The sequence below is a fragment of the Podarcis muralis genome, chromosome 1 (assembly GCF_964188315.1).
Source record: "Podarcis muralis chromosome 1, rPodMur119.hap1.1, whole genome shotgun sequence".
NCBI classification, from domain to species: domain Eukaryota; kingdom Metazoa; phylum Chordata; class Lepidosauria; order Squamata; family Lacertidae; genus Podarcis; species Podarcis muralis.
The window spans coordinates 98,065,860-98,089,841 of record NC_135655.1 but is presented as its reverse complement, the minus strand read 5'-3'; the positions used below and the strand labels follow the sequence as shown (position 1 = coordinate 98,089,841).

General features: G+C 38.3%; 1 protein-coding gene across 6 annotated transcripts in view; it reads left to right on the top strand.

Moving 5' to 3' along the window:
• LRP1B (LDL receptor related protein 1B) overlaps window positions 1-23,982 on the top strand; it is a 754,317-nt gene that overhangs the window by 552,429 nt on the left and 177,906 nt on the right. For all 6 annotated transcript variants that reach the window (XM_028745157.2, XM_028745183.2, XM_028745175.2 and 3 more), the window contains 7 exons: window positions 2,002-2,191; window positions 7,059-7,181; window positions 7,958-8,098; window positions 13,843-13,968; window positions 15,335-15,451; window positions 21,968-22,048; window positions 22,787-22,954. In XM_028745157.2, the coding sequence (XP_028600990.2) occupies window positions 2,002-2,191; window positions 7,059-7,181; window positions 7,958-8,098; window positions 13,843-13,968; window positions 15,335-15,451; window positions 21,968-22,048; window positions 22,787-22,954 (946 nt within the window). The remainder of the gene's footprint in view (window positions 1-2,001; window positions 2,192-7,058; window positions 7,182-7,957; window positions 8,099-13,842; window positions 13,969-15,334; window positions 15,452-21,967; window positions 22,049-22,786; window positions 22,955-23,982) is intronic.

The following is a 23,982-nucleotide window of genomic DNA, read 5'->3' as shown; positions in this document are numbered from 1 at the left end:
AATGTGATGCTGTGTTGCCCTCAAGCTTTCATGTCACTTGCAACTGTAAATTTGGGGTTTATTTATTTTTTAATTACTTTCCTTCTAGTGCTGATCTACATTGGGGGGAGGGGTGTTTCCAGCATAAGGATGACTGAGGTAGTTTAGCTGGCATCCTGCTGCAGGGTGCAGCCCATATGTTATTTATTTTCTTTAGAAGAAGCAGAACGCAAAGAGACTTTGTTATCTAATAATCCTGTGTTAATGTTGAGTTGTTTTCTGTACATGGTGATGCAGTACAAAGGTCCACATTAAAGCTTATGGGAGTGCTTTCCCTGACCATCTTAATTGATTGGCACAGCCAACTACATAAATACTTTTTGTAGCACATGCTGCTTCTCTGACATTGACCTAGCAGAGTTCACACTTCCATTGTAGCTTATATAGTAGAGTCCATTGTTTTGAACCTAGAAGACAGTGTGGTTGTGTCTGCCTCTCCTAAAACCAGAGAACCATGTTTGCCACCTTGATCTCCTTGGAGACAAAGTAGGATATGTAAAAATAAACACATAGCATTCTAAAAAGATGCCTAAACCAGCGAGCAGTACACATAGGGTTAATGTAGTGATTATTCACCAATGTTTGTGCATTAGGCAGAATCACAGAACCATCAGCAGTCAGAGAAAGCTGCTCCGGTATCCTAACATTTTTAATGTGAAGTGTGAACAGTCCTGTCAGTGCTTGGCTCCTTGCATTTAATTTCTTCCCAGTTCTGTGGGTAGGATGAAGATTCCAGTTAATTACACAGACATTCTAGAGGACTTTCTGCAAAAGGGGAAAAAAAACCTAAATTTTCTTTTGCTAAAGATTTCTGCAGCTTGCAGTCTGTTCCATCATCAGTGCAAAAAAAAAAAAGTGTTTCCAGTTGATCAATGAGCACAATTTCTATCCTGATTGCACCCTCAGGTGAAACTGAGAATAAACAGAGAAGTCAGTACACCAATAACAATCTTAAGACAGCTAAATAGCTCTTTTGGGCTATTCTCTAGCTAAGAATGTTCTTAATATTGTTTTAATTTTTATGGGGAATCTTCACACAAATGGTTAATGCAGCACAAAGGAACAATTCCTCCAATACACATTCAAAGCTAGTTAATATTACCCACATCAATCCTTGTATTTATGACTATATGGTTTATTTTATTTATTTAAAGCACATATAAACTGCTTAATATTTTTTTTAAATCCCTAAGTGGTTCACAACATTAAAAACCTTAAACAATAACATTAAAACAAAGCAAAAAAAATTCCTTCCAGTAGCACCTTAAAGACCAACTAAGTTAGTTCTTGGTATGAGCTTTCGTGTGCATGCACACTTCTTCAGTGTATCTGAAGAAGTGTGCATGCACACGAAAGCTCATACCAAGAACTAACTTAGTTGGTCTTTAAGGTGCTACTGGAAGGAATTTTTTTTGTTTTGACTATGGCAGACCAACACGGCTACCCATCTGTAATTAAAACAAAGGTGCAACATAAAACCAGTAAAACAGTAGTATAAAACTGCATTAAAAACACATTAAAACAGGAACAGAATATCAGGGAATTTATAAGACATCTGAAGAAACTGATGGTTGCCGCTTCACATATAGTAGAAGGAATGGCATTCCAAAGTATAGGGTCAATACCAGGAAATGCCCTTTTTATCAATACCCTGTGACATTGTGTAAGATGCGGTACCACAACGAGAATTTCCCAAGATGATCTAAGACATCTTTCAGGTCCATGTGAGGCAGCTGGTATTTCAAGTAACATGGCCCTGGGTTGTTCAGGGGATTTGTGTGCTAACAACAAGACCTTGAACATGGCCTGTTTCTGACCAGCTTCTCTATGCTTGGACAAAATTGTTCAAATTCTGTCTCTGTCTTCCCCCCCTCCCCTTGTCTGTTTTAAGGTGGAATTGTAAAGCTTTTTACTGGTGCAGTGAATTTTAACATCTCTTTAACTAACGTTGATTAATTGTAGGTGGTCTACAGTGGAAAAGAATTAAACCATCCATTTGGACTGTCACACCATAGGAATTATATTTTCTGGACAGATTATATGAATGGCTCTATTTTCCAACTGGATTTGATGACTAGAAACGTGACACTTCTAAGAAGTGAGAGATCACCTCTGTTTGGGCTTCAGATTTATGATCCCCAGAAGCAGCAAGGTACTGAGAACAATATTTTCTGTATTTACACTGAGCAGCGCTTTAACATTAATTACAGAAAGGCTACCCTTTTACCACATTGCCTCAATCTTTGTCATTAATTTGTGAGACATTCCAGCAAACATTAGCTACAACTAACTGCCATTAAGATAAATATGACTTAAGTTAGTCATAAATATGATGCATTGAAATAAATTGCAAATGACTTGCTGGATTATGCCTGTGGATTATGTAGTTGTTTACTATTAACTATTTCTTCTCCAACAATTCATTGATCCAGTCAACATAGTAAAGGTAAAGGTAAAGGAACCCCTGACTGTTAGGTCTAGTCGCGGAAGACTCTGGGGTTGCTGCGCTCATCTTGCTTTATTGGCCGAGGGAGCCGGTATACAGCTTCTGGGTCATGTGGCCAGCATGACTAAGCCACTTCTGGCGAACCAGAGCAGCGCATGGAAACGCGGTTTACCTTCTCCCTGGAGTGGTACCTATTTATCTACTTGCACTTTGATGTGCTTTTGAACTGCTAGGTTGGCAGGAACAGGGACCAAACAATGGGAGTTCACCCTGTTGCAGGGATTCGAACTGCTGACCTTCTGATCGGCAAGCCCTAGGCTCTGTGGTTTAACCCACAGTGCCGCTCGCGTCAACAAATATCATACATCATACATCAGAGCTATTATTAACTGGAGGAGATACTCCATTAATTATAGATATTGAGATTTGTTAGGTTTTTGCTCTGACCTTCTCAAAAATATTATTGGATGTTGACCAAATCCTATTGTGGTTTTGATCTAAATATCTTTCTGTGAAGTTTTTAAGGTCTGCAAATATTTAGTTAAAAGATCTGAAGTTATGCTCATTGTGCTTTGATAACCTTTTCATGGCTTTGAAGATGTAAGATCTAGCCATTCTTCTATGTAATTTTAAGTCTGATGACCGATAACTCTTCCTGTTCTTTTCCTGTGTAGCAAGAAGTTCAAGGTTAAATTTGAATATGATCAATTTGCTTTGAAAGAGAGAATACTAGAAATTCATAGGGACCTCCATAAAATTACTTTTATTCTCCCCCCTCGGTGGGAGGAGGGTAACTAGTGTTTGGATTAAGTCTAATCCCCCCAGTTAGGTGGGCAGACTGAAAACAATAAACAATAGATGAGGGGGTCTTTCTCTCAATCCAGAGATGATTTCCTTATTTTGAGGAGGTAGACTCTGCATGGATTCTGCAACTGTGAGTTTGTCAAAATAAGCAAACATCACAGAGAAGATAGATATAGTGAAAGTCAGAGAGAGAGAAAGAGAAAGAGAAAGAGAAAGAGAGAGAGAGAGAGAAATGGAACTCAGGGACAGAAGGTAGACTGTGCTATCTGACCAGATAAAGCTCACAAAAATCAAGCATGGTTATTAGGAATGGTACATCTGATCACTTGGAGATTGAGCAGGATATCCTCATGCCATCTCTTCCTCCTTTCCCTTCAATACCCCAAGGTCCAGATGCTTACTTTAGGATTGGGCATGGGAAGGTGAGGGAAGAGACAGCAGGTCTTCCCCAGGTCCTGCTCAAATACAGCTGTAACACATGGCTAATAAGTATGGTAAATGTAATATTATTAGTAGTTATAACCCAAAATTTACAAATCATAAACATCGTTATATAATGTATGTATAAGTCCATGAACAAGAAATAGTCAGCGTAATGAATTGCTTTCAGGGAACACCACGACCCCAGATCCTGGCAGTGTGTGTTTTCCTGCTAGTGGACTACCATGTCTAGAATCCCTGGCAGCAAACTGACACACCACACATCATTTCTGCAGTGGTCATGGCTTCTGAGACCTTTCCTGCCTTGTCCATGGCAGTAAAAGGTGCTCTGCTGCATTTGGGGAGTGCCTTTCGCTTCCATTGCAGCCCACCAATGCCAAGAGTGCTGGCCTTGTCTGGGAAGTTCACATTCTCTCTGCCACCTGGTAGACTGGAGTGGCTTCCCTAGCCAAAGCTCCCCCCAGGATGAAAGGTCCCAAAGCCATTGCCCTGGTCATTAAATGCCTATGAAATTGGAAGTGCTGAGATTATATTATATTAGTAAGCAAGCAAGATGTGAGTGCAAACAGCATATATCTGAAGCAGCTGATGCAGCAGCATCACTTAGCTGACCTCCTGTCACACTGGCTTACTGGAAAGCCCAACATCTGTTTAAAACATTCTCTCTCTCTCTCTCTCTCTCTCTCTCTCTCTCTCTCTTGCAAAATATTAGTTGCAGGCAGGGTAGGCTGTATATACCAAGACCTTGCTAATCCCTAGATCCAGCAAGTGTTAAAATATAAGTAATGGGCCATTAAGGGAACAAAGGATGTTCTGGAATACTTTTATGAATCTGAAAAAGTTTTTAGTTGCTGGACTCATTATAACTCTGTGCTGGTTAGTCTTTCAGCTTTGTGCAGCTGCTGTTAGTTAGTTAGTTATCAATTCATATACCGCTCTGTAGCAAAAGATCCCAGGGGAGTGTACAACATTGAGAACACATTTAATGGAGTACAATAATAAAAAGCATAATAATAGTCAAAATACATACATCCAAAAATAAATAATAAGAGATTGTGGCAGTCCTGGAAGGGCCCTGGGAATGTGAAATAACCAGCTGCTTGAATATTGGTAGCTTGTGTTCCTTTATACTACCCAGAATGTGTGTGGCGGGGGAGATTTCTCACCTTTCAAGAGAGATTTCACCTCAGGCTCTCTTTTAGCTGTGCCACTAGCTAAAATTGTAATGTACAATTGTGATGTACAATTCTAGCTGGTCTCAAAGACACAGAGAAGCATCACATGGTAATTGATTTGCTATTTGGTAATGGTATAGGGATCTGTTTTGATGAAGAATAATAAAGTCTTCATGCACATTCAGTCTGGTTTCCACAGAATCCAAATTGATTCTTTCCATTTACTTTAATGGAAGTAGGATATAAGCCTATGTCGCTAGTTAAGCTTATATAAACTGCTTGTTAAAAATCCATCTACGACTAATCAATAATCCCCACTTTTATATCTCCTCCAAGACTTGTAGTAGTAGTTACATGGCTCAATAAACCGAGTGTTGATTTGGATTTAAAATGTATGTATCCAACATTTCAGGTTCTAAACAATCACAACACAAACACACATAAATTTGATGCCACCTATGAACAGTCTTGAAAAATGGACCCTACATGCCTCTTGTCAGCTTACATTTACAAACCAGTTAGCAGCTTTTTAAGGCTGTACTGAGGATAACTTGAAGGATGTGTCACATATGAGTTATTTGTGTAACCATCCAAGTTTTATTTTACTTTAATGGGTTTTCTTGTTAACTAAAATGCAGTTGTGAAATACTTTTCCTTGTTAGCATTGTTGAATGAATCACTTTCAGGATCCCAGACACACACATAAACACGCATATACATATATATGTTATCTTAACTAAATATAAGACAACATCTATGCTGTTTGCCTAAGAACTATTATCTAGTTACTGATATTCTTTATGATTCTAAGGCCATGCAATAAAGTTTAATGCTATATGGAGCCTGTATTTCAACAGTGGTAGTCTGTGATGCATGGAACAATCTAAGCCAGGCCTTATTGACACACAGCTTAAAAGCTGAATGGTATTACAGAGCTTATAAACACCTGAGGCCTCTCTAGTTGTGTGGTCTGTGGTATTAATCATAAAAGATTTTAAGTTTCAAAATGATGAAATGGTATTTCGGTCACATTCACTATCTGGTTAAGTAGGTGATGAAGATGTTCAAAATCCTCTGAGATGTCATGTTAGGCTTATTGAAAGTCCCTTGAAAAGCCTGAAATTGTTTGCCTCAAAAAGACTCTCCAATTTGCTCTAAATTTTGTTTTATGTGGAATTGGAGATGTCCTAAGTTTGTGTAAATGTCTAAGGAATTTTTCTAGTTGTGGCAAAACCAACTGCAGTTCTTTCTTTTTCAGATGTTTTGCAAGAGCTAAAACTTTAACATCCACTTCCAATATAGCTTCAGGCAAAATTCAGCAGTAACACTAGTCAATAATAATCAGTGCCCTCGTCTTATATTATTGTTCCGTAGCTTGACATGCATTTTTATTTTACAACTTTCAACTGACACCAGTTGCTTTCAGTACAACCCTATATATCTGTCTACTCAGATATAAGCCACATTGTGTTTGATGGGGCTTACTCCCAGGTAAGTGCTATAGGATTGTAACCTTAAGCTCTACTGTGCATTTTAAAACAATAAAAAAACCAGTTCCAGTCTTTCTGACCCACTTTTTCAATATTCTGTCACTCTGCTGTAAGGGGGAAACTGAACCCAGAATGCTTGTCCTATATGGAATGGATGGTTGTAAGAAATTCCTCTTGGTGAAAATGAATTGAGTGTATGAGGGGGAAAGCTACTCCGATACCCCTGCCTGACCATCACTGACACAAGGATACTACCAGAATATTTTCAATATATCAACCCCTCCCTCCCTTGGCATGCCAATCTTCTCAAGCACCAGCATGTTGCCAGTTTTTAAATTCCCCAGTAAACTTAAATGCACACCACCAGCACTGCGTCACATATGTTACCTCAGTTACGATAAAGCTGGAAGGGTGGCTTGAAAATGAAACAAATAAGTTCATTCTAATGTGTAGTGTTTCATTGTAGTCCTATACTTTTAAAAGTAAGAGATAAGACTGTGACCAAATTAGATCATGTTGTACCTGCTGTACCTGCAGGAAACCACATTGATCAAAGCAGTGTGTCTGCTAGATAAAGGCAATTTTCTTCATGGTCTCTGTATATTATACTCTTATAACATGTTGTTTATTTGTCATTAAGGTTGCTTTTTTATTTTATTTCAGGCGACAACGCGTGCCGTGTTAACAATGGAGGCTGCAGCACTCTCTGTTTAGCTGTTCCCGGAGGCAGAGTGTGTGCTTGTGCTGATAACCAGCATTTGGAGGGAAACAGTACAAGATGCACAAGTACGATCTTCCTAGAGAGTATCTGAGTTTATACTAATGTTGCAGGGAGAAAAAATGAAGCCTGTGAATGTCTGTAAAACTGCAAATGTCTAAGTGTAGGAGATTATGCTTTTTCACCAGCAGAACAGAAAAACACAGAGGTGTTTTTTTACTGAACACAGTGTTCAGTATTCTAATGATTTCCCTTCAATGCTTGGGACTTTAAAGGTAGTCTTGGGGTTGTTTTAAACCTAGACTGAAATGACTCCCTCCCCCCCCCTTACATTTTCAGCTTGAAGGCTGCATTCCCTTCTAGGCAACCTTTTGAGGTGGGTCAGAGGTAGAAGTGGGCAGAGTAAGAAATATAAATGTTCCCCTTGTTGTAGGCAAACACACACATGGACAGTGCGAATCAGGGCTGGTGACAGGTGTGTCCTGAGAAGAGGGAATATGGCTAGGGAGAGCTATTTCTTGAAGAGAGTCCCAAGAGCCAGATGGAGAGGCTCAGAGGGACACATCCAGCTCCTGCACTTAAGGAAATGGGGTGCTGTTATTATAGTGAAGGTTTGCACTACAATGATGCAGGAGCACCCTAAACCATTGATTAATATTGGAGTGGGAGCCAATAAGTAGACTGAATCCCAAGCACTTCGTTGCTCTTACAGAAAACTCCAGATAGGATTGTCATTTTATGAATATGTAATAATGAGAGCTGAAGGCTATGAAGTAGAAAGAATAATTAATGCTTGTGTATGGGCAGCTAATACTGCATGTTCTTTATGCATTTGTACCCTTAGTTAATTCTGGAGAAGTGCTACCCAAGTTATGCAAACCTGGAGAGTTTCAATGTCAGAACAGGCGCTGTATCCAAGACCGCTGGCGCTGTGATGGGGATGATGATTGCCTTGATGGCTCTGATGAGCATTCAGAGATTTGCTGTATGTATCTGTGCAAAGTGTGGTCTGTTCTTTTCTCATTAAAAAAATATGTAATGAGAGTGTTAATCTATGCAAATATGTAAGTGTCTGAGGGGAATGGAAATGAAGCTGCCATAGCTGACTAATCATTTAGATATATATATATATATATATATATCATTCATTTTTTTCTCGGTCTGCATTTGTAGGGAATAGGAACTCTAAAGCATACTAGGAGGACCGTGCTTCGTAACACTGATCATGCTAATGATCCTCACACCCTCTAATGTGTCTGCTTTTGTTCCTCACGTGCTACTGCCCCTTGCCCTTGCATGGTTGTTGGGCCAGGAGGTAAACTCTGCTGGAAAAACTGAGGGAAATCAATTTAAATGCCCAGAAGCCAGAATTACTGTGCAGAAGGTTGCTAAACACTTCGTTGCTTCTTGGCAACGGTGTCTTGAAGAGTGTCCAAGAAAACAGACATAAGTTTGGAACAAGATGCTGTACAGCTTTTGCTGCCTCGATATATTGTAAAGGAGACATATGGGAACTGAAATGCAGGCAAAAGTGTGATGTCTTAAATGTTTGCCACTACTTTACTACTAAAAGCCATTGTAAGGATGAGAAATGCTTATTGTGACTGGAGGCAACAGCATGTCAGCAATAATTTGCAGCATCCCTATTTCTATGCGAATCTTAAAATGCTTTTCAAATGTTCTAGTTTATATTGTTGTTATCATTGTTATAGTTATATATGTTTTATTACTTGCTCTTCACCCTGAGGTCCCAGAGTAGGTTGCAACAATTTAAATACATCATTGAAAACAACTTTTGGAACTTCTGATTACAAAAAATTATCATAAAGGATATGGTGGGTCCTGAATATACATATTGCAGGTGTCAAAGGCCACATGCACTGAGTGGTGCAATCCCATGCCATTATGGGTAAGGCCTATCATGTGGGCATCTGGTCCACATGCATGTAAACAGAAACATGGGTGGGGCCATTTGGGTGAGGAAGACTCAACACAATTGGGTCTACCTCCACCCAGTTGTTAAAAATGTCCCAGGGCAAGGTCTGAGGACCCATGATGCAGCTATATTTCAAAAGCTAAATAAAGATTAGACCTGATCAGTGTCTGTATGGAAGAGACTGCCTTGGAACGCCATATACTCTAGCTTGAGTTCCATGAAGAAGAAAAATGTACTAAAATAAATAAATTCACACATACCATGAGGGGATTGTGCCAAGGAGAAGTTGTTTTCATATCTTGAGGAAAGAGTTACGTTCCTGTGGGAGAGAATGGGGTCATAGACTGCAGCATGGCAATTTGTCATAGGCAGGAATGCTGGAGGAATTTCTGTCTTTGCAAATTCCAGAACAAAGTAGTCTGATCTTTTGGGAGTGAAGTGCAGATCGGAACTGAATTACCCATCACCTAGTTCCATGTGCCCCAATGCAATTCTCAGCTCCAAAATTCATCAAAATGTTTTAAAAATCTGTATTTGGATATAAAATTTAGATTTTTGTATGTGAATGTTTCCTGAATGTACAGAGATGAGTGAGCATATGAGAAAGTTACCCGTCATCAAAGGACCCGGCTGCTATCGCCTTAGGGAAGTGTGATCAGTATGGTATCATTTTTAAAAAGATAAAGGCCTATATTGGGAGCTATTTATGTGCCTTTTCAGGTTTGAAAAATGCATACATGCTTAAATAATTCTTGTTTCTTTCTTTTGAACAGATGAATTTTTTAACACTTTTTTGATCTCTGTAAAAGACATATTTCTAGGCACATATTCTTGCTGTCTGTTCAAGTTGTTCATTTTAAAAATAGCACTTTATAACTTTTCACACTTACTTCTTTAGCAGTGTTTTTCTCTCCTGATGACAAACATTCAATCATTATCGGTAAATTACTATTTGAATGTGCACTTGCATGCAGTTGTTTGGACCAGTAAAGGCAGACTTTGCATATAGTAAGGGCACGGCTAAGAGTGCTCAAAGAATAAAGCTTCTGAAGTTCTGATATTAATGGGGCTGAATTGATCCACATATCTCAGTCTGATTTGTGGCTCAAAATATAGGCATCCTTCAGATGTCACACACTTCAATTTTGCGATGATGTTCTTGGCTCAAAAAAGTATTAAAATGAATCTTAAAATTCATATTAGGTATGAAAATATATTTAGAAATGTGCATTTTGAGAGAGAAAATGTGTTCAGAAATGCATATTTTGTATGCCTTTGTAAACATTTTCAAATATATGTATCTAAATGCCAATTTTTGCTTCTTTTTTAAAATCGAAGATTGATGCAGAAATGAGACTGCATTGACATACAATGAAACAAATGCAAAAGTGATGCAAAACTATCTATCCCTTAACCATCGCCAAAGAAGCCCTCAGTATGATCTAAGACTAGAGCAGTGCTTTTGGACACTGTGTGATAGTTTCTGTTTCAAAGTTAGATTTTATGTCTTTGTTCCTTTGCTTTTCACCATCTCCATCCGTGGCTTTTATCTGTTCCCATACTAGTTTTACACTAAGATAAAAGTGAAAATCCAATCTTCTGTTTCTCCTGCTACCAAAAGCCTGATTCTGAGGGCACTTTGCTACTACAGACCAATAATATGTAATACTGCAACCCGTTGATGTCCATATCTATAGATAAGGCAATAATAATAAATTGGCATTTTATGTTGTATTATTAAATCACCAGGTTTTTGGACTAACAGCTTGAGGGTCTCTTCTCTATTTCTGTAGTCTTTGGTTCTATCCCTCATTTTCTGCTCATGGAATAGTAATAATAAGCAATGGCTGTGAATACTACTGGCTTCTTGGCCCCTGCACAATCAGACTACAACTGTATGATGTTAACAAGTATTTGATAAGTACAGGAACTGCACGGACCTTTTTTCTTTTGAATAACAGTGGTCATTTTTTTGTAGTGAGAACTGAAATTACAGTTTTACTCTTGTTGGCACAACATAAAAGCTTTATATCCAATTTTAATCAGTTTTAGTTCTTGACTAATTTCATGCTTAGCACAAGGTACATTTTTATATGCTGCACATTTTTCCCCAAATCCAATAAAGCTTTCCTTTTATCATTTTGGAAGGGTTGCTGAACTGTAGGTGGTTTTTATGACCTCAGAGCCTTAGACTTTCATCTTAAGCTGTTGTGTTTCATAGGCAAGATTACTACCATTTCCTATCTATATTTATTCCATAGCCCGCTATTGGAAGTGTTGTCTGTGCAAAATCATAGCAATAGGCTTGCAAATACAAAGCCCTTCAGATCATCATTTTGAATTATTCAAAATGTGAGAATTCAAAATGAAACTGGTGGGAAGCATCATTAAAAGCACAGGGCATGATCCAAGCATAAATTAAACACTTCATTTGATTTCAGCAAGAGAGATGCTCTGAGAAATAGTTGGCTCTCATTTAAATATGCACAGTGATTAGATGTGGTGGCATATCAATAAACCAGGCGTACAAAGCAAACTACCTTGTGCCCATAACCTAATGGGTCAATTGATTTCCACATCATGTTATGCAGGACCTTAACATAATTTCAGCAGCATAAAAACATACTCGGATACAACAGCAAACTGTCTCTAGAACAAACCTATGAACAATGAAGCTCATATCCTAAACTTTTCCTTAATAATAGCAGCAGCAGCAGCAGCAGCAGCGTTAACAATACACAGTCTACCTGTATGGGCATAATATAGAGAATTTATAGTAAAATTTCATTTGGTACCACATACAGAGTTGGGTCAAAGACAGCAAAAGTAATAAGCATTTGTTATTGCTTAAAATGTTCTGTTTGTTAGTGTTATAAGTGGCCACTACACATACATAAATGACTCCAAAAGAATACAGCTGTAGTATAAACAGACAAAGCATGAAAAACTAGTTCAGGGCTTTTGGGATTTAAGCATAAGGAACGTAGTAGGTTGGTATTAAGTCAGCTCTGGCTCCCTGTGTGTCTTGTTAGGGAAGTTTAATCCTTCAATGTGAAACATTATGCCTTTATAAGCTTCCTTGGCATCCTTCAACTTTTATTGTTCTTGGTTTGAACTGTAAGATCCCTTGTTTTATTGGTTAATAGGCATTGCCCTCAACTACATTAATTTTATATGTATGGATAGATAATTATTATGAAGACATGTAGTAATAAGTTATGGCATTATAAAATATGGAATAAATATGGAAGAATGTACTGAATGGACATCATAAGCAACATTTCATGCTCATTAACTTTACGGTGGTGGTTTTGTTTGTTTTTTTGTAACCAAAGCTGACTAGAGAACTTCATGTTAAGCTTTGCACATTTGCATTTTTGAGTAACAGCAGTGCAATTAATAGCAATTTTAGAGATTGATTCAGTGCTAAGTAGACCCAAACATAAACTGACCACTCCTACTGCCCCAAACACATATCAACAAGTAAAATACTATTCCTCCAAGCAGTAGCTTTTGTGATGGTCTCTGAGAAAATTAAATAAGCAGATAGAGAAATAAATAAATAAACATATAGCACTGTTTTTCAGGTTTTGCAGTATAGGGTAGAAACCTTCTCATGTAAAAGGGCCACAGTTATGTACTCAAAGCGCAAACTATTATGAAGTGAAATCATCCCATTTCATTGCCCATGAATCATGAGATAGTTCTGTTAAGCCTTAAATAGTGCTTAAAAGTTAGCAGTGTGCAGCAGCAGCAGCCATTAATTACTTTGTTTCTGGTTCTGGTGAATTTTGAGGGTTGAAGCAAAAAAAAAAAAAAATCCATCTGTAGTTCTGCTCATGCATCCTAGTCCTGATTTTCTGGTACCCATTCCTGGTAAAACCTTATCCCAATTTCTGTCTTAATTGTCTTTAGAAGTGTGTGTGTGTGTGTGTGTGTGTGTGTGTGTGTGTGTGTGTAAGTTATGCTTCTTTAAATCCAAATGTTGACTATTCTGTTGTAATGTTTGCCAATGTCCAGATCAACAAAACAGAATGGAGTGGGGAAAATCTTTGTTAGGGTTTCCTCTGTTCGGGTTTGTATCCTCCAAATACACTTCTTCTTCTGCTGCTGCCTTGTTCTCTGACATGCAGGTTTAAAACATTTTTGTTTAGGCAGCATTAACGAGACGTATAGAAATTGCATATGTTTTATCTCTTTTTAGCTATTGACTTTCATCATATTTTGAATGTTGCTAAATACCTGGTATTTATTAAACATTTTAATGTTTTTGTTTTTGTAAACTGCCTTAGACAATCAAGAGGTATATAAGTTTTGATAAATTAATTAATTAAAAATGTTTGAGGGGTGATTTAGTTTCTGACCTTTGTACATTAAAATTGTTGCTTCCAATTCTGTAGCTTTATTTGTTTATAAGGGAAATTTCAATCCTTAATTCTTATTTTAGAATTATGAATTATTTTATTTTTGCAACTGAAACTTTAGGATCCTTGAGTAAAGAAATGCATGTAGTCTAAAAATGTGAAGACTGCAATACTATGCACATATACCTGGAAAACAGCCCCACTGAACTAATTTTGGGGAAATATTTTATTTAACAAAGATAAAACAACAGCTTACAATCAATTAACTTGATGGGACTTAGTTCTGGGTAGACATGTATAGCGTTACACTATATGCCTCTCACCCTTTTTGCACCAAATGCAATGTAATATAAGCCATATTATCAGTGTTTCAGCAGTACTGTGTCTGGTTACGTACTTAAGATAAAATGTAGTATTTCTTCCTCCCAGTCAATCACAGCTGTCTTGACAATCAGTTTAAGTGCCACAATAACCGTTGCATCCCCAAGAGGTGGCTTTGTGATGGAGCAAATGATTGTGGCAGTGGTGAAGATGAATCAAATGAAACTTGTGCAGGTAAAAAGGAGGGAGGGAAGCCACAACTTTCTTCCTGAGGTGACTAAGTTTTATCTTAATCCTACATTGAATAAATTCTCTGGGCGGAAAATTGCACTGAACCAAACTCTTACTGATTATCTGATTACTGCAGATTTAAATGAATTGAGATTTTGATGGCAGTAGGTTCGGAATGCCAATGACATTTTACTTATTATTTGTGCCTGGCTGTTCCAAAGTGATTTGGCAGTTAATCTATCCATATGGCTTTACTTGACCATCAGAGCATTATGCTGTTTTGAAAGTAGAAACTTGTCTCTCTTAAACATTTTGTTGGAGTTGAAATTAAGCAGGATGCACTGACAGAAGGCATGTAAGGTTATTTTTCATCCTGCATCTTGCAATTATAATTATTATGTATTTATATATACCAGCATTTACATATATTCACATGCAACCAAGCATACACGCAGGTCTCTGGGGGGAGAGACCTGGTGAGCCTCAGCAAAGCCTCACTGTGCCTCTGGCTCATGAGGAGACCCTCCACAGACCCCCCCCCCCAAAGGGGACATCATATTTCCTTGTGATCCAGAGGCATGGCAGGGCTTTGCTGAGGCTCCCAGCTAACAGGTGATGAATGAGAAAGAGGCTGCTGCTGCGCTTTCCCATGCATCAGCTGTTAGTCAGAAAGCCCTGCTGCACCTCCATCTTACGTGAGCCAGAGGGGGAACCAGGCTTGGTTGACCAGTTCAGCTGACACATGGCATAGAAGCTTCCCTACGCATCAGCTGTGCAAATCCACTGCCTCTCCAGCTTACGTGAGCCGGAGGGTCAGCGGGGCTCCCTTTAGCAGCTCAGCTGCCAAGCAGGAAAGCTTCTTTGCCGCTCATCTGTGGAGCTTTGTTGAGCTGACAGGCGACTCCCCATTTTGAGTGATTTCACTGATGCACATGAGAGTTCAGAACATAAATAGGCATTTAATGTAGCCATACTTGAATTATCTTTGAATATAGTGTTGTGATTTTAACATTATTTATATTATTATTTTTAATCGTGTGTGTGTTGCGATTATTGTGAGGTTTTTTGTTTTATTTTCTCATCCTTTTTCTCTTCCTAAAGCCATATCATGAATATCAGGAAGCTTTTTTCCTTTTTAAAAAATTAAATATGTTTTAAGAGGTTTATTTGCTTTAATTTTGACAGTGGTTTTTGACCGCTTGCTAAAATAAGTTTGCATTAGAAGCTCAATGGCTCAATTAAAGTATGATGCTACTATAAAATGTATGTTAGAAAGTACAGTTGTGCATGAAATTGATATAGTAGTTGAGCTATATTATAGTCAAGCAAAATAATTAATACTTATTTCCATGTCAATTTCTCTCTCAAGCAAGAACATGTCAAGCTGACCAGTTTTCTTGTGGTAACGGACGATGCATTCCAAGTTCATGGCTTTGTGATCGGGAAGATGACTGTGGCGATGAATCGGATGAAATGGCATCTTGTGGTAAGTTAATTAATAGCCCTTTTGGAAATAAGACATATGTTAGGGCTTCCCATTTGTTGCCCAAGACTTCCCTTTCATGAAAAAGGATGCCCAAAACAGTTCCCTTTGTCATCTGAAAAGTCTTCCACCCTTCCTGTATAAAGCATGAGATATTTCAGTGATGGGAAGATTTCCGCATATTGTTGTTTTCACTATTCTTTGCTGATTTGGTAATGCTATTGGGAATTCAGCAGGGAAGAGTTTGGGATGAAATACATATTTTGACAGAAAGCAGGCACACCAACTCCTTAGGGCGGAAGGGTCTCCCTGCATACTTCCCTCTCCCCCAGCCTTACATTGATTTCCATCCATAGGGGTTAATGCATTGTCTCACCTCTTTACCCCTCTCATGACCAATGTCACAGAATAAATTCCTTCTATATATTACAGTGGTTCTGAGCCATTAGCATTTGCTGGCATGTATGCTGGGTGTGAACGTCTGTGTGAGGGGAGGAAGGTTTGCCTTTATGGTTCTCCTGGGTTCTTATGATCTGTTCTGTTCACAGAGTTCAAGAGCCATCCTATGAATGTAAAGATGCTTCAGATAAATACCCAGAAGGAAATGAGTCGAAAGGGACATACTCCCCAGAGTGCTTAGTATTTCAGCTTGAAACAGAAAGGCATTAGTCCAATAATGAATGCCTGGTGATCAATGTTTAATACTGTAGCATGACTTCCCCTGATTAAGCAAGACAAAAATGCACCCTCTCTCCCCAAAAACTCCACATTATGCATAGAGGTCATTGCAGAGAGATCACTAATGATTTTATCAAACGGAGGCTTTTCCCTTTCTTTCATTATGCTGGCAAGGTTACAAGTTTCATTAGCACTTTATTCCATCACTTTCAATGAAAAATGATGAGTTCTTTTGAACATGTGAAAAACAGCCCTACCTTTATTCTGACAAACTGCACTTCTCAGAAGCAGTAAAAAAATAAAAATAAAGAGCATTGCGCACACATGAAGTAATGGCAAACAGCAGCAATTATTTGTTATTTTGATATGAATATTTTTTTACATTCACATTTATAGTGTGTGGTAAATAGTTTCAACCACTAATTTGTACTGATAAAACCTGGGCAGGGATTAATAGAGGAAGTAAAAAATTAAACCGATATACATACAAATAAAGCAGGAAGTCTTTTTATAGTTACATTAAAGTTGCTCTATGTTTCCCTGAGGGGACTGCCTTGTTTTTTTTATTGATTTGCTAGCCGCTCTGGTAACCTCTACAGGTGAATAGTATGGTAAAAAAAATTTTTAGGACTTTATTTATTTTTACTGTAAGCTCGTGTGCTGTTCTATGGGTCACCACAGAAAGCCAGACAGCCTGAGATATTATAGCAAATGCTGCATCCTTCCCCAGAGTGGGGCTGGGGAAACTCAGCCAGATGGGCGTGGTAGAAACAAAATAATAATAATAATAATAATAATAATAATAATAATAATAATAATAATAATAATAATAATAAAGCCAAGGTGTTGAGTATCTATGGCTGCCAACTTATTCTGGCATTTCAGAGAGAGAAAAGTCACATGGAAACAAAATGTAATTCAATAATAATAAATAACTCACAATTTGCTGTTCTTTCATGACACTCCACATCAGCTTCCTGAGGTAGCTGCTTCACTCTGCCTAGCAGTTGGATAAGACCGAGCTGGAAGTAAGTGTCACAGAGCCTAGAACTTGAGGCCTGGGGCTCTTATATGACCCTCATTCCAGCCCTCTGAATTCTCCCTGGGCTCACCCTCTCCTCAGGCCACACCCCTTTCCCTGTGTCACAGTCTACACTGGCCCTGCACTGTGCCCTCATGAAGACATCTTGTCTTGCTGAGATTTCTTCTTGGACTATGGTAATTCATCTTGCTTGTTTGGAGAGGGATGCACCGATATGTGTCCATGTAGAAAGCTCTGGACTTTGTGTGGGTAGAATGCAGCCTACAGTGCAGAAGGAAAGAGTCACATCCATAGCGTTACCCACCTGCTCAACACACTTGGGCTTTGAACCGACACTCCACTGCCACTTGACCCCTGGAAGGTTGTCCCTGAGGGACTGCTATCTAGAATGACTTGTTCCGGATAAAATGCATAGGACTGCACTACCAAGTTAGTGGGGAACGTCATGTGAGTCCAGCTCCCTTTGCTGTCCCTGAGTTGCTTCCAAACTGGTTTGCCATTTTCATCTCCTCTCCCAGAGAGCCAGTGTGGTGTAGTGGTTAAGAGCGGTAGTCTCGTAATCTGTTGAACTGGGTTCGCGTCCCCACTCCTCCACATGCAGCTGCTGGGTGACCTTGGGCTAGTCACACTTCTCTGAAGTCTCTCAGCCTCACTCACCTCACAGAGTGTGTGTTGTGGGGGAGGAATGGAAAGGAGATTGTTAGCCGCTTTGAGACTCCTTAGGGTAGTGATAAAGCGGGATATCAAATCCAAACTCTTCCTATAATTTCTGTTTCCCTTTTGTGTCATGACTTTCAGATTGTAAACTTGAAAGGTGTGAGGACTGCCTTGTTTTTTTATTGATCTGCTAGCAGCTCTGGTAACCTCTACAGGTGAAGAGTGTGGTAAAAAAATAAAAAAGGTTAAATAAATAATGCTGCTTCCTTGGACCATCACAGCAATCTATTTTCCCCCACCCCATGCCCTCACTCTTTATTTAGGACTTTATTTGTTTATTTTTATGATAAATGCACTCACTGGTCTGCTGCTCAACCTGTTATAATCCTCGTCTGTCATCTTTCCTTCTTCTCAGTCCTCTCTTTCTTCCTTTGTCCTCTCCTTCTTCTACGACATACACAGTAGAGACTGTTTTTGCTGCTGGTGTAAAACTAGTGGCTTTTTGTTTGGTGGTAGTTGTTGTTGTTTAAAAAGGTACCTTGACAGTATGCATAGAAATTTATCATAAACCAACTTTATATGCACCTTGTTTACTGTGCATACAAGTTAGAATTGTTAGCATGATGATTAAAATCAGTTAAAATCTTTAATAAAATGCATTAAAATGTGTGCACATTAATTTCTTGGCAGCTGTGGTAAATGACACTGCTGTATAAGTAATATATAAGAATAATGTTGTAATAATATTATGCATATCTAATAATAATTCTGTCAAAGGATCTTGAGGTGCTTTATTCAGGTGCTGCAAAATGCTTGATTTGAAAAATTCACTTGGGTGAACATATAGCAAATAGTGTATTTTTATCCCTAATATTGTTACATCTATAGACACATTTTCACTCCCATGGTAAGATACCTATAAACCTCAATTCAAGATATGTGAATGATATAACTTGATACAACCTCCACAAAGGCCTTACATAGAGAGGGGCTGTAGCTATCGTTGAGCGCATGCTTTTTGCATGAAAGGCCCGGGGTTTGATCCCCAGGTGAGACTGGGGGAAGAACAGCTCTGTGCATGAAATTAAAGGAAGGTAGATGTATGAGAAGAATATGTCCTGGTGTGAACATTCTTGATCTGAGCATACCACTGGGAGAAATGTGCATGTTTAGTGACTTCACAATAATTCTATGTCTGATAGCCACCACAACAACAGTTTTTCAGGGCACAGCAATGGTTTGAGGTCAAGTATACCTTAGTTTTTATGTTATACCTAACCACTTTGTTCTTTGAATATTCAAAGCACTGCACATATATCCAGTAGCAGCTTGTCCAGTGGGGTGGAACCACAACAATAGCCGCCTGGCAAGGCAGTAGTGGGACTGTATGGATGCACAAGTGGAAGCGGCAGATTTGCTCCACTGGGGCATATGTACAGCCCTGACTTTGCCACTGCCTCACTTTCCCCAATAGCAGCAGCATTGCTGCAGCTGGAATGCTATCACTGCAGCTGCAGCCCAGCCGGTGAGACGTTCCTGCACACATTATCATATTCATCATTACAACAACTCTGCAAAGAAGGCCAGTGCTGTTGTTGATTTTGAATAAGATGGGCCAAGACCAAGGGAATATGGTTTGCTGTGGTTGTCCATTCAATGTATGGATGATACGGGTTTTGAACCAGGCATCTCCTGCTTCCAAGCTCCAGCCATCTAAGCAAACTGAGATGGCTGAAGCCCCACAATGCAGACCTACAGGTTCTCTGCTGCCTCTGGCATAGAAGCACTTCTGGTATCAGCTGAAATCATGCAAGTTCTCACTGAAAATTGTGGAAGCGGCAGAGCAGGTGAAGAAGCAGCAGTGACAACAGGTATGGCAGTGGTGGGAGCAGCAAGGCAGGGAAAGGGATGTGCCGCCCCTGAAATTTAGGCACAACTTTACATCAAGTTGTATGTAAAAGCTAGCTATATTATAGGTGAGGTGAGGGAGAAAAATTTGCCTGTGATGCTTTCTAGAAAATGAGCATTTTTAGTTTAAGTTTGGCTAAATATGAAACCAGTTTCTTATCTTTAACACCCATATACAAAGGATGACGAAGACATCCTTAGTATCTTGATCTTAAATTAGATAATATGAAAAAGAGCCATGTGTTAATTCTGCTTACCATAAACACATTAGAATATTGCATGAGTTTTTCAACAGACCTTCAATGAGTTTCAAGAATAATTGACACTGAGCCACTTGTTCACTCAGCATTTCCTTTTTCAATTAAAGCTAAGTTAACAAAGGAAATACTGCTCATATTGTCCTGTACCTTTGTAGTCTGCTTTTCTGAGATGCTGATTTTGCCATACTATCCTTGTACTGAGCCCTGTGGAGCATAGGATTTAAAGCAATGTTCTTCTGCATACTGTTGGGTATTGTAATAGCAGAACTGCCTTTAGCTGAGACCGCACAAGCTTCCTCCCCTTCCTCCTCCACGTTGTGTATGAGAAATAATGCTGAAAGGTTTTGTTTTTTTCTCATAATGAGTGCAAGCTAATAGACATTCAAATTAAATTTTCCTTAGACGTATAAACAACATTATCTCCTTCACACACAAAAATCCTCATTTAGTTAACAAACCTTTCACTGGTTAATCCAAATCACTTAGATGTTTATAGAATATACATCAATATCAAAATGTTACAATCTAAGGCATTTAAATTCAAAGCTATGAAAGTAGCTGCACAAGGCAATGAAAACAGAGGTACATTGATCTCTATCAACATCACCAGCAATTCTTATACCATGCACAAATTATTATATCACAACTGTTAGGGAAGCAACAGTCTTCTTGTTAGGGTGGTTTTCAGCTCAATGTTCTCAGTTGCGTTGGCTTTCATTTGAAGCCAAGTTTGAAATAAAGAAAGCTGTCATACCAATTCAGATTTAGGCGTCATCTATTTGCTTGATAAAATTGTTAAGGAGAGCAAGTGTAACAAAATACAGTGGTACCTCGGGTTACATACGCTTCAGGTTACATATGCTTCAGGTTACAGACTCCGCTAACCCATAAATAGTGTTTCAGGATAAGAAGAGAAATCAGGCTCCTGCGGCGCAGCGGCAGCAGGAGGCCCCATTAGCTAAAGTGGTGCTTCAGGTTAAGAACAGTTTCAGGTTAAGAACGGACCTCCAGAACGAATTAAGTATGTAACCAGAGGTACCACTGTATGTTTACTTTTGGGGTGGGTGCTTCTCCAGCTTTACACTGTGTGTTGATTCTGCTATAGCCATAATATATTCTAACCTTGTCTGCAGAAGCAAGATATGCTATGTATAATGCAGTAAAGGTGAATACAGTGTCTTACATTGATTCACCTTTGTCCTGTCTGTATCTAGCTTCCAACTTGCATTGAAATCTTCTCAGCTGGAATAATAATTCTTTAGCAAATATGTTCAATAGTTCCATAAATAAATGCTAGTGCAGTAAATAATTTTTTTAAGGACTCAGAGAAAAAAATACCAAACTTGTGACTTCTGTATAACATCTCTCAGGGTATATACACAAGTTGGGAGCTAATTTAATTTATGTTCTGACATAAATCAGGTACGACTATCAGAAGAGATGGTAATAATCCTAGTGTGTTTAATGCATTCAGATGTCTTTGGCGGCAGGAAATGTGGGGGGTCTGCCCATAAATGTTTTATTTTATAGGTTTATCTGTGTACTAAACACTAAGGCTGTTAACTCTCCACTGTTGGACACAGTTTGCTTCTGAATACCAGTTGCTAGAAACCTCAGGGAAGAGTGTGGTATATATTTATATACCACAATATCATCAAAAGAAAAAAGCAATTTACAGCAATAATACATAAAACATACAATTAAAAACATATTAAAATGTTAAAACCAAATATCAATAAACCATTATGGAAAGATGTATTCTTCATTGCCTGTGTAGGCCTGGTGGAATGGAAGCATTTTCAGAAGGCATTTAAAAGATGGCACAAATTTATAGATATACATTATTTTCTCGTGAATCAGTCACCACGATTACTAATGTAATAACACTTTTATTTTCCATCCCTGCATTGGTGAAGGAAGAATCAGACTGGTATATTCATTTTGTCATTTCATGTTAGACTTTTCTCTTTACAGAGTTCCCTACTTGTGACCCATTAGCTCATTTTATATGCAAAAATGGAAGATGCATTAGTAGCAAGTGGCAGTGTGATGCTGGTAAGAACCAATAATTCAGGTTTTTTTGACCATATGTATGTTTTTAACATAAATGCTTTAGTGTACCAAGAGCACATTTTGCTAAAGGACATGAGCATCCAGCTATTTGAATAGTTACTGAAACATCATATTTAATGAAACAATACCGCAAAATTATCCTTCCTTCTCTTTGTCTGCATTGTAAAGAAGTAATTTTTCTCTATATGGAGGGCAGAGTCTCATTTGGAAGGGGTAGAAACGTCCTTACTCTGGAAATCTTCTCAGATTGTTCAAGTGTCGTGGTTTATATATATGCCTCTTGTTCTGATTCACTTGGGCTTTGTTTCAGTACTTCCTAAAGTGAGGATCTTCTACATGTTGGGAGCCATCAAATGCACATGTCCCCCAATCACACAGGGAATGTATTACATGACAGTATACACACACACACATTCACAATCCATATATTCTTGTCTCATTATAAAGAAAATGGTTATGTGAGTCAAGTGCATACACATGTATATGTGTACTATCTGTAGTATTAGTTGCATTGTTTAAAGGTGAGGATTTTTGATCCACTTAAATGTACACAATTATTAGCTTGTTGAGTGTGTATGAACTCTGATTTGAAAAGGAGAAAATAATATGAATTAAAGCTTGGTTAAACTGAAGTGAGAACCCATCCTAAATTCTATTTTCTGCTTATAGCTCGCAAGACTACTTTAAGGCATGAGTAAAAATATTTACACATTTTTACAGATGATGACTGTGGGGATGGCAGTGATGAACTGAACTGTGCTCATTCATGCTTTGACAATCAGTTCAGATGTTCCAATGGCAGATGCATTCCAGGTCATTGGGCTTGTGATGGGGACAACGACTGTGGAGACTTCAGTGATGAAAACAAACCAAATTGCACCAAGGAAGGTTGGCATTTTATATAATTTCTCTTCCCCATCTCCAAGTAGACATGCATGAGAATGTACTGCTAAACTGAATCAACACATATATGGTATTTGGTATTGAAGAACTTCAAACTTGAGCCTGTATAAATGTATAAAATAAGAGATGTACACAACTCAGAACATCTGAAGGATTGTTAACAAATCTTAGTAAACATTCTGGACTTCCATTAGAAAAAAGTCAAAATATAATATACCACGTGCTAAGGATGGGAGCATTTTCATTATGACCATGCTTTTTCGGTTGTAGCACAGCAGCTGCAACTCTCTCTAGAGAAAATTGGCTGACACCCTTTTTGATCATTTGTAGTTTTTAAGTGGCAACTAAAACATTTTTATTTTTCAGTGGTTTATAATCTAATTTCTAAATGCATATTATTATGATTATGATTATTATTATTATTATTTGCTATCTTTAAAGTAATTATTTATATATTTCCAGTGCTTTCAGTTTTCACTGTATTGAGGTGTATGTTTATGGTAATTAACTGTCTTTTAGACCCCTTTCAGGACTGAAGGGCACTATATAAATACTTTAATAGATATTGTATTATGTTACTATCTAAGATGATCTGTAAAAATCCATTCAAATAATGCAAGCTCATATGAGGGAGTGAATTTACAACTTCCTTCATTCTGTGCTCTCAGGTTTCATCTGCTTGGATTGAATTTGTGTATGGTAAACAGCAATGTTGTACAAGCCAAACTATCAAGGCCATTGACAGAAATGATGTTTCTGAGAAGTATGCTTTGCAATGACTTCTTATTTAAGATACAGAAATTTAATTAATTGTGTGGCCCATGGGCTCTGTGTCAAAGAACTCTTGTGGCCCACTTGGTCTGAGAGGTTGGACTGCCCTGCTCCAGAAGCATGGATCATTTCCCTCCCCCTTTCAGTGTGTGAGGTGCTGGAGAACCAGGCTGGCTTTGAGGGACAAATACATGCATATACATACACAAATTAAAATCTTCATTTAAAAAAAATCACAACTT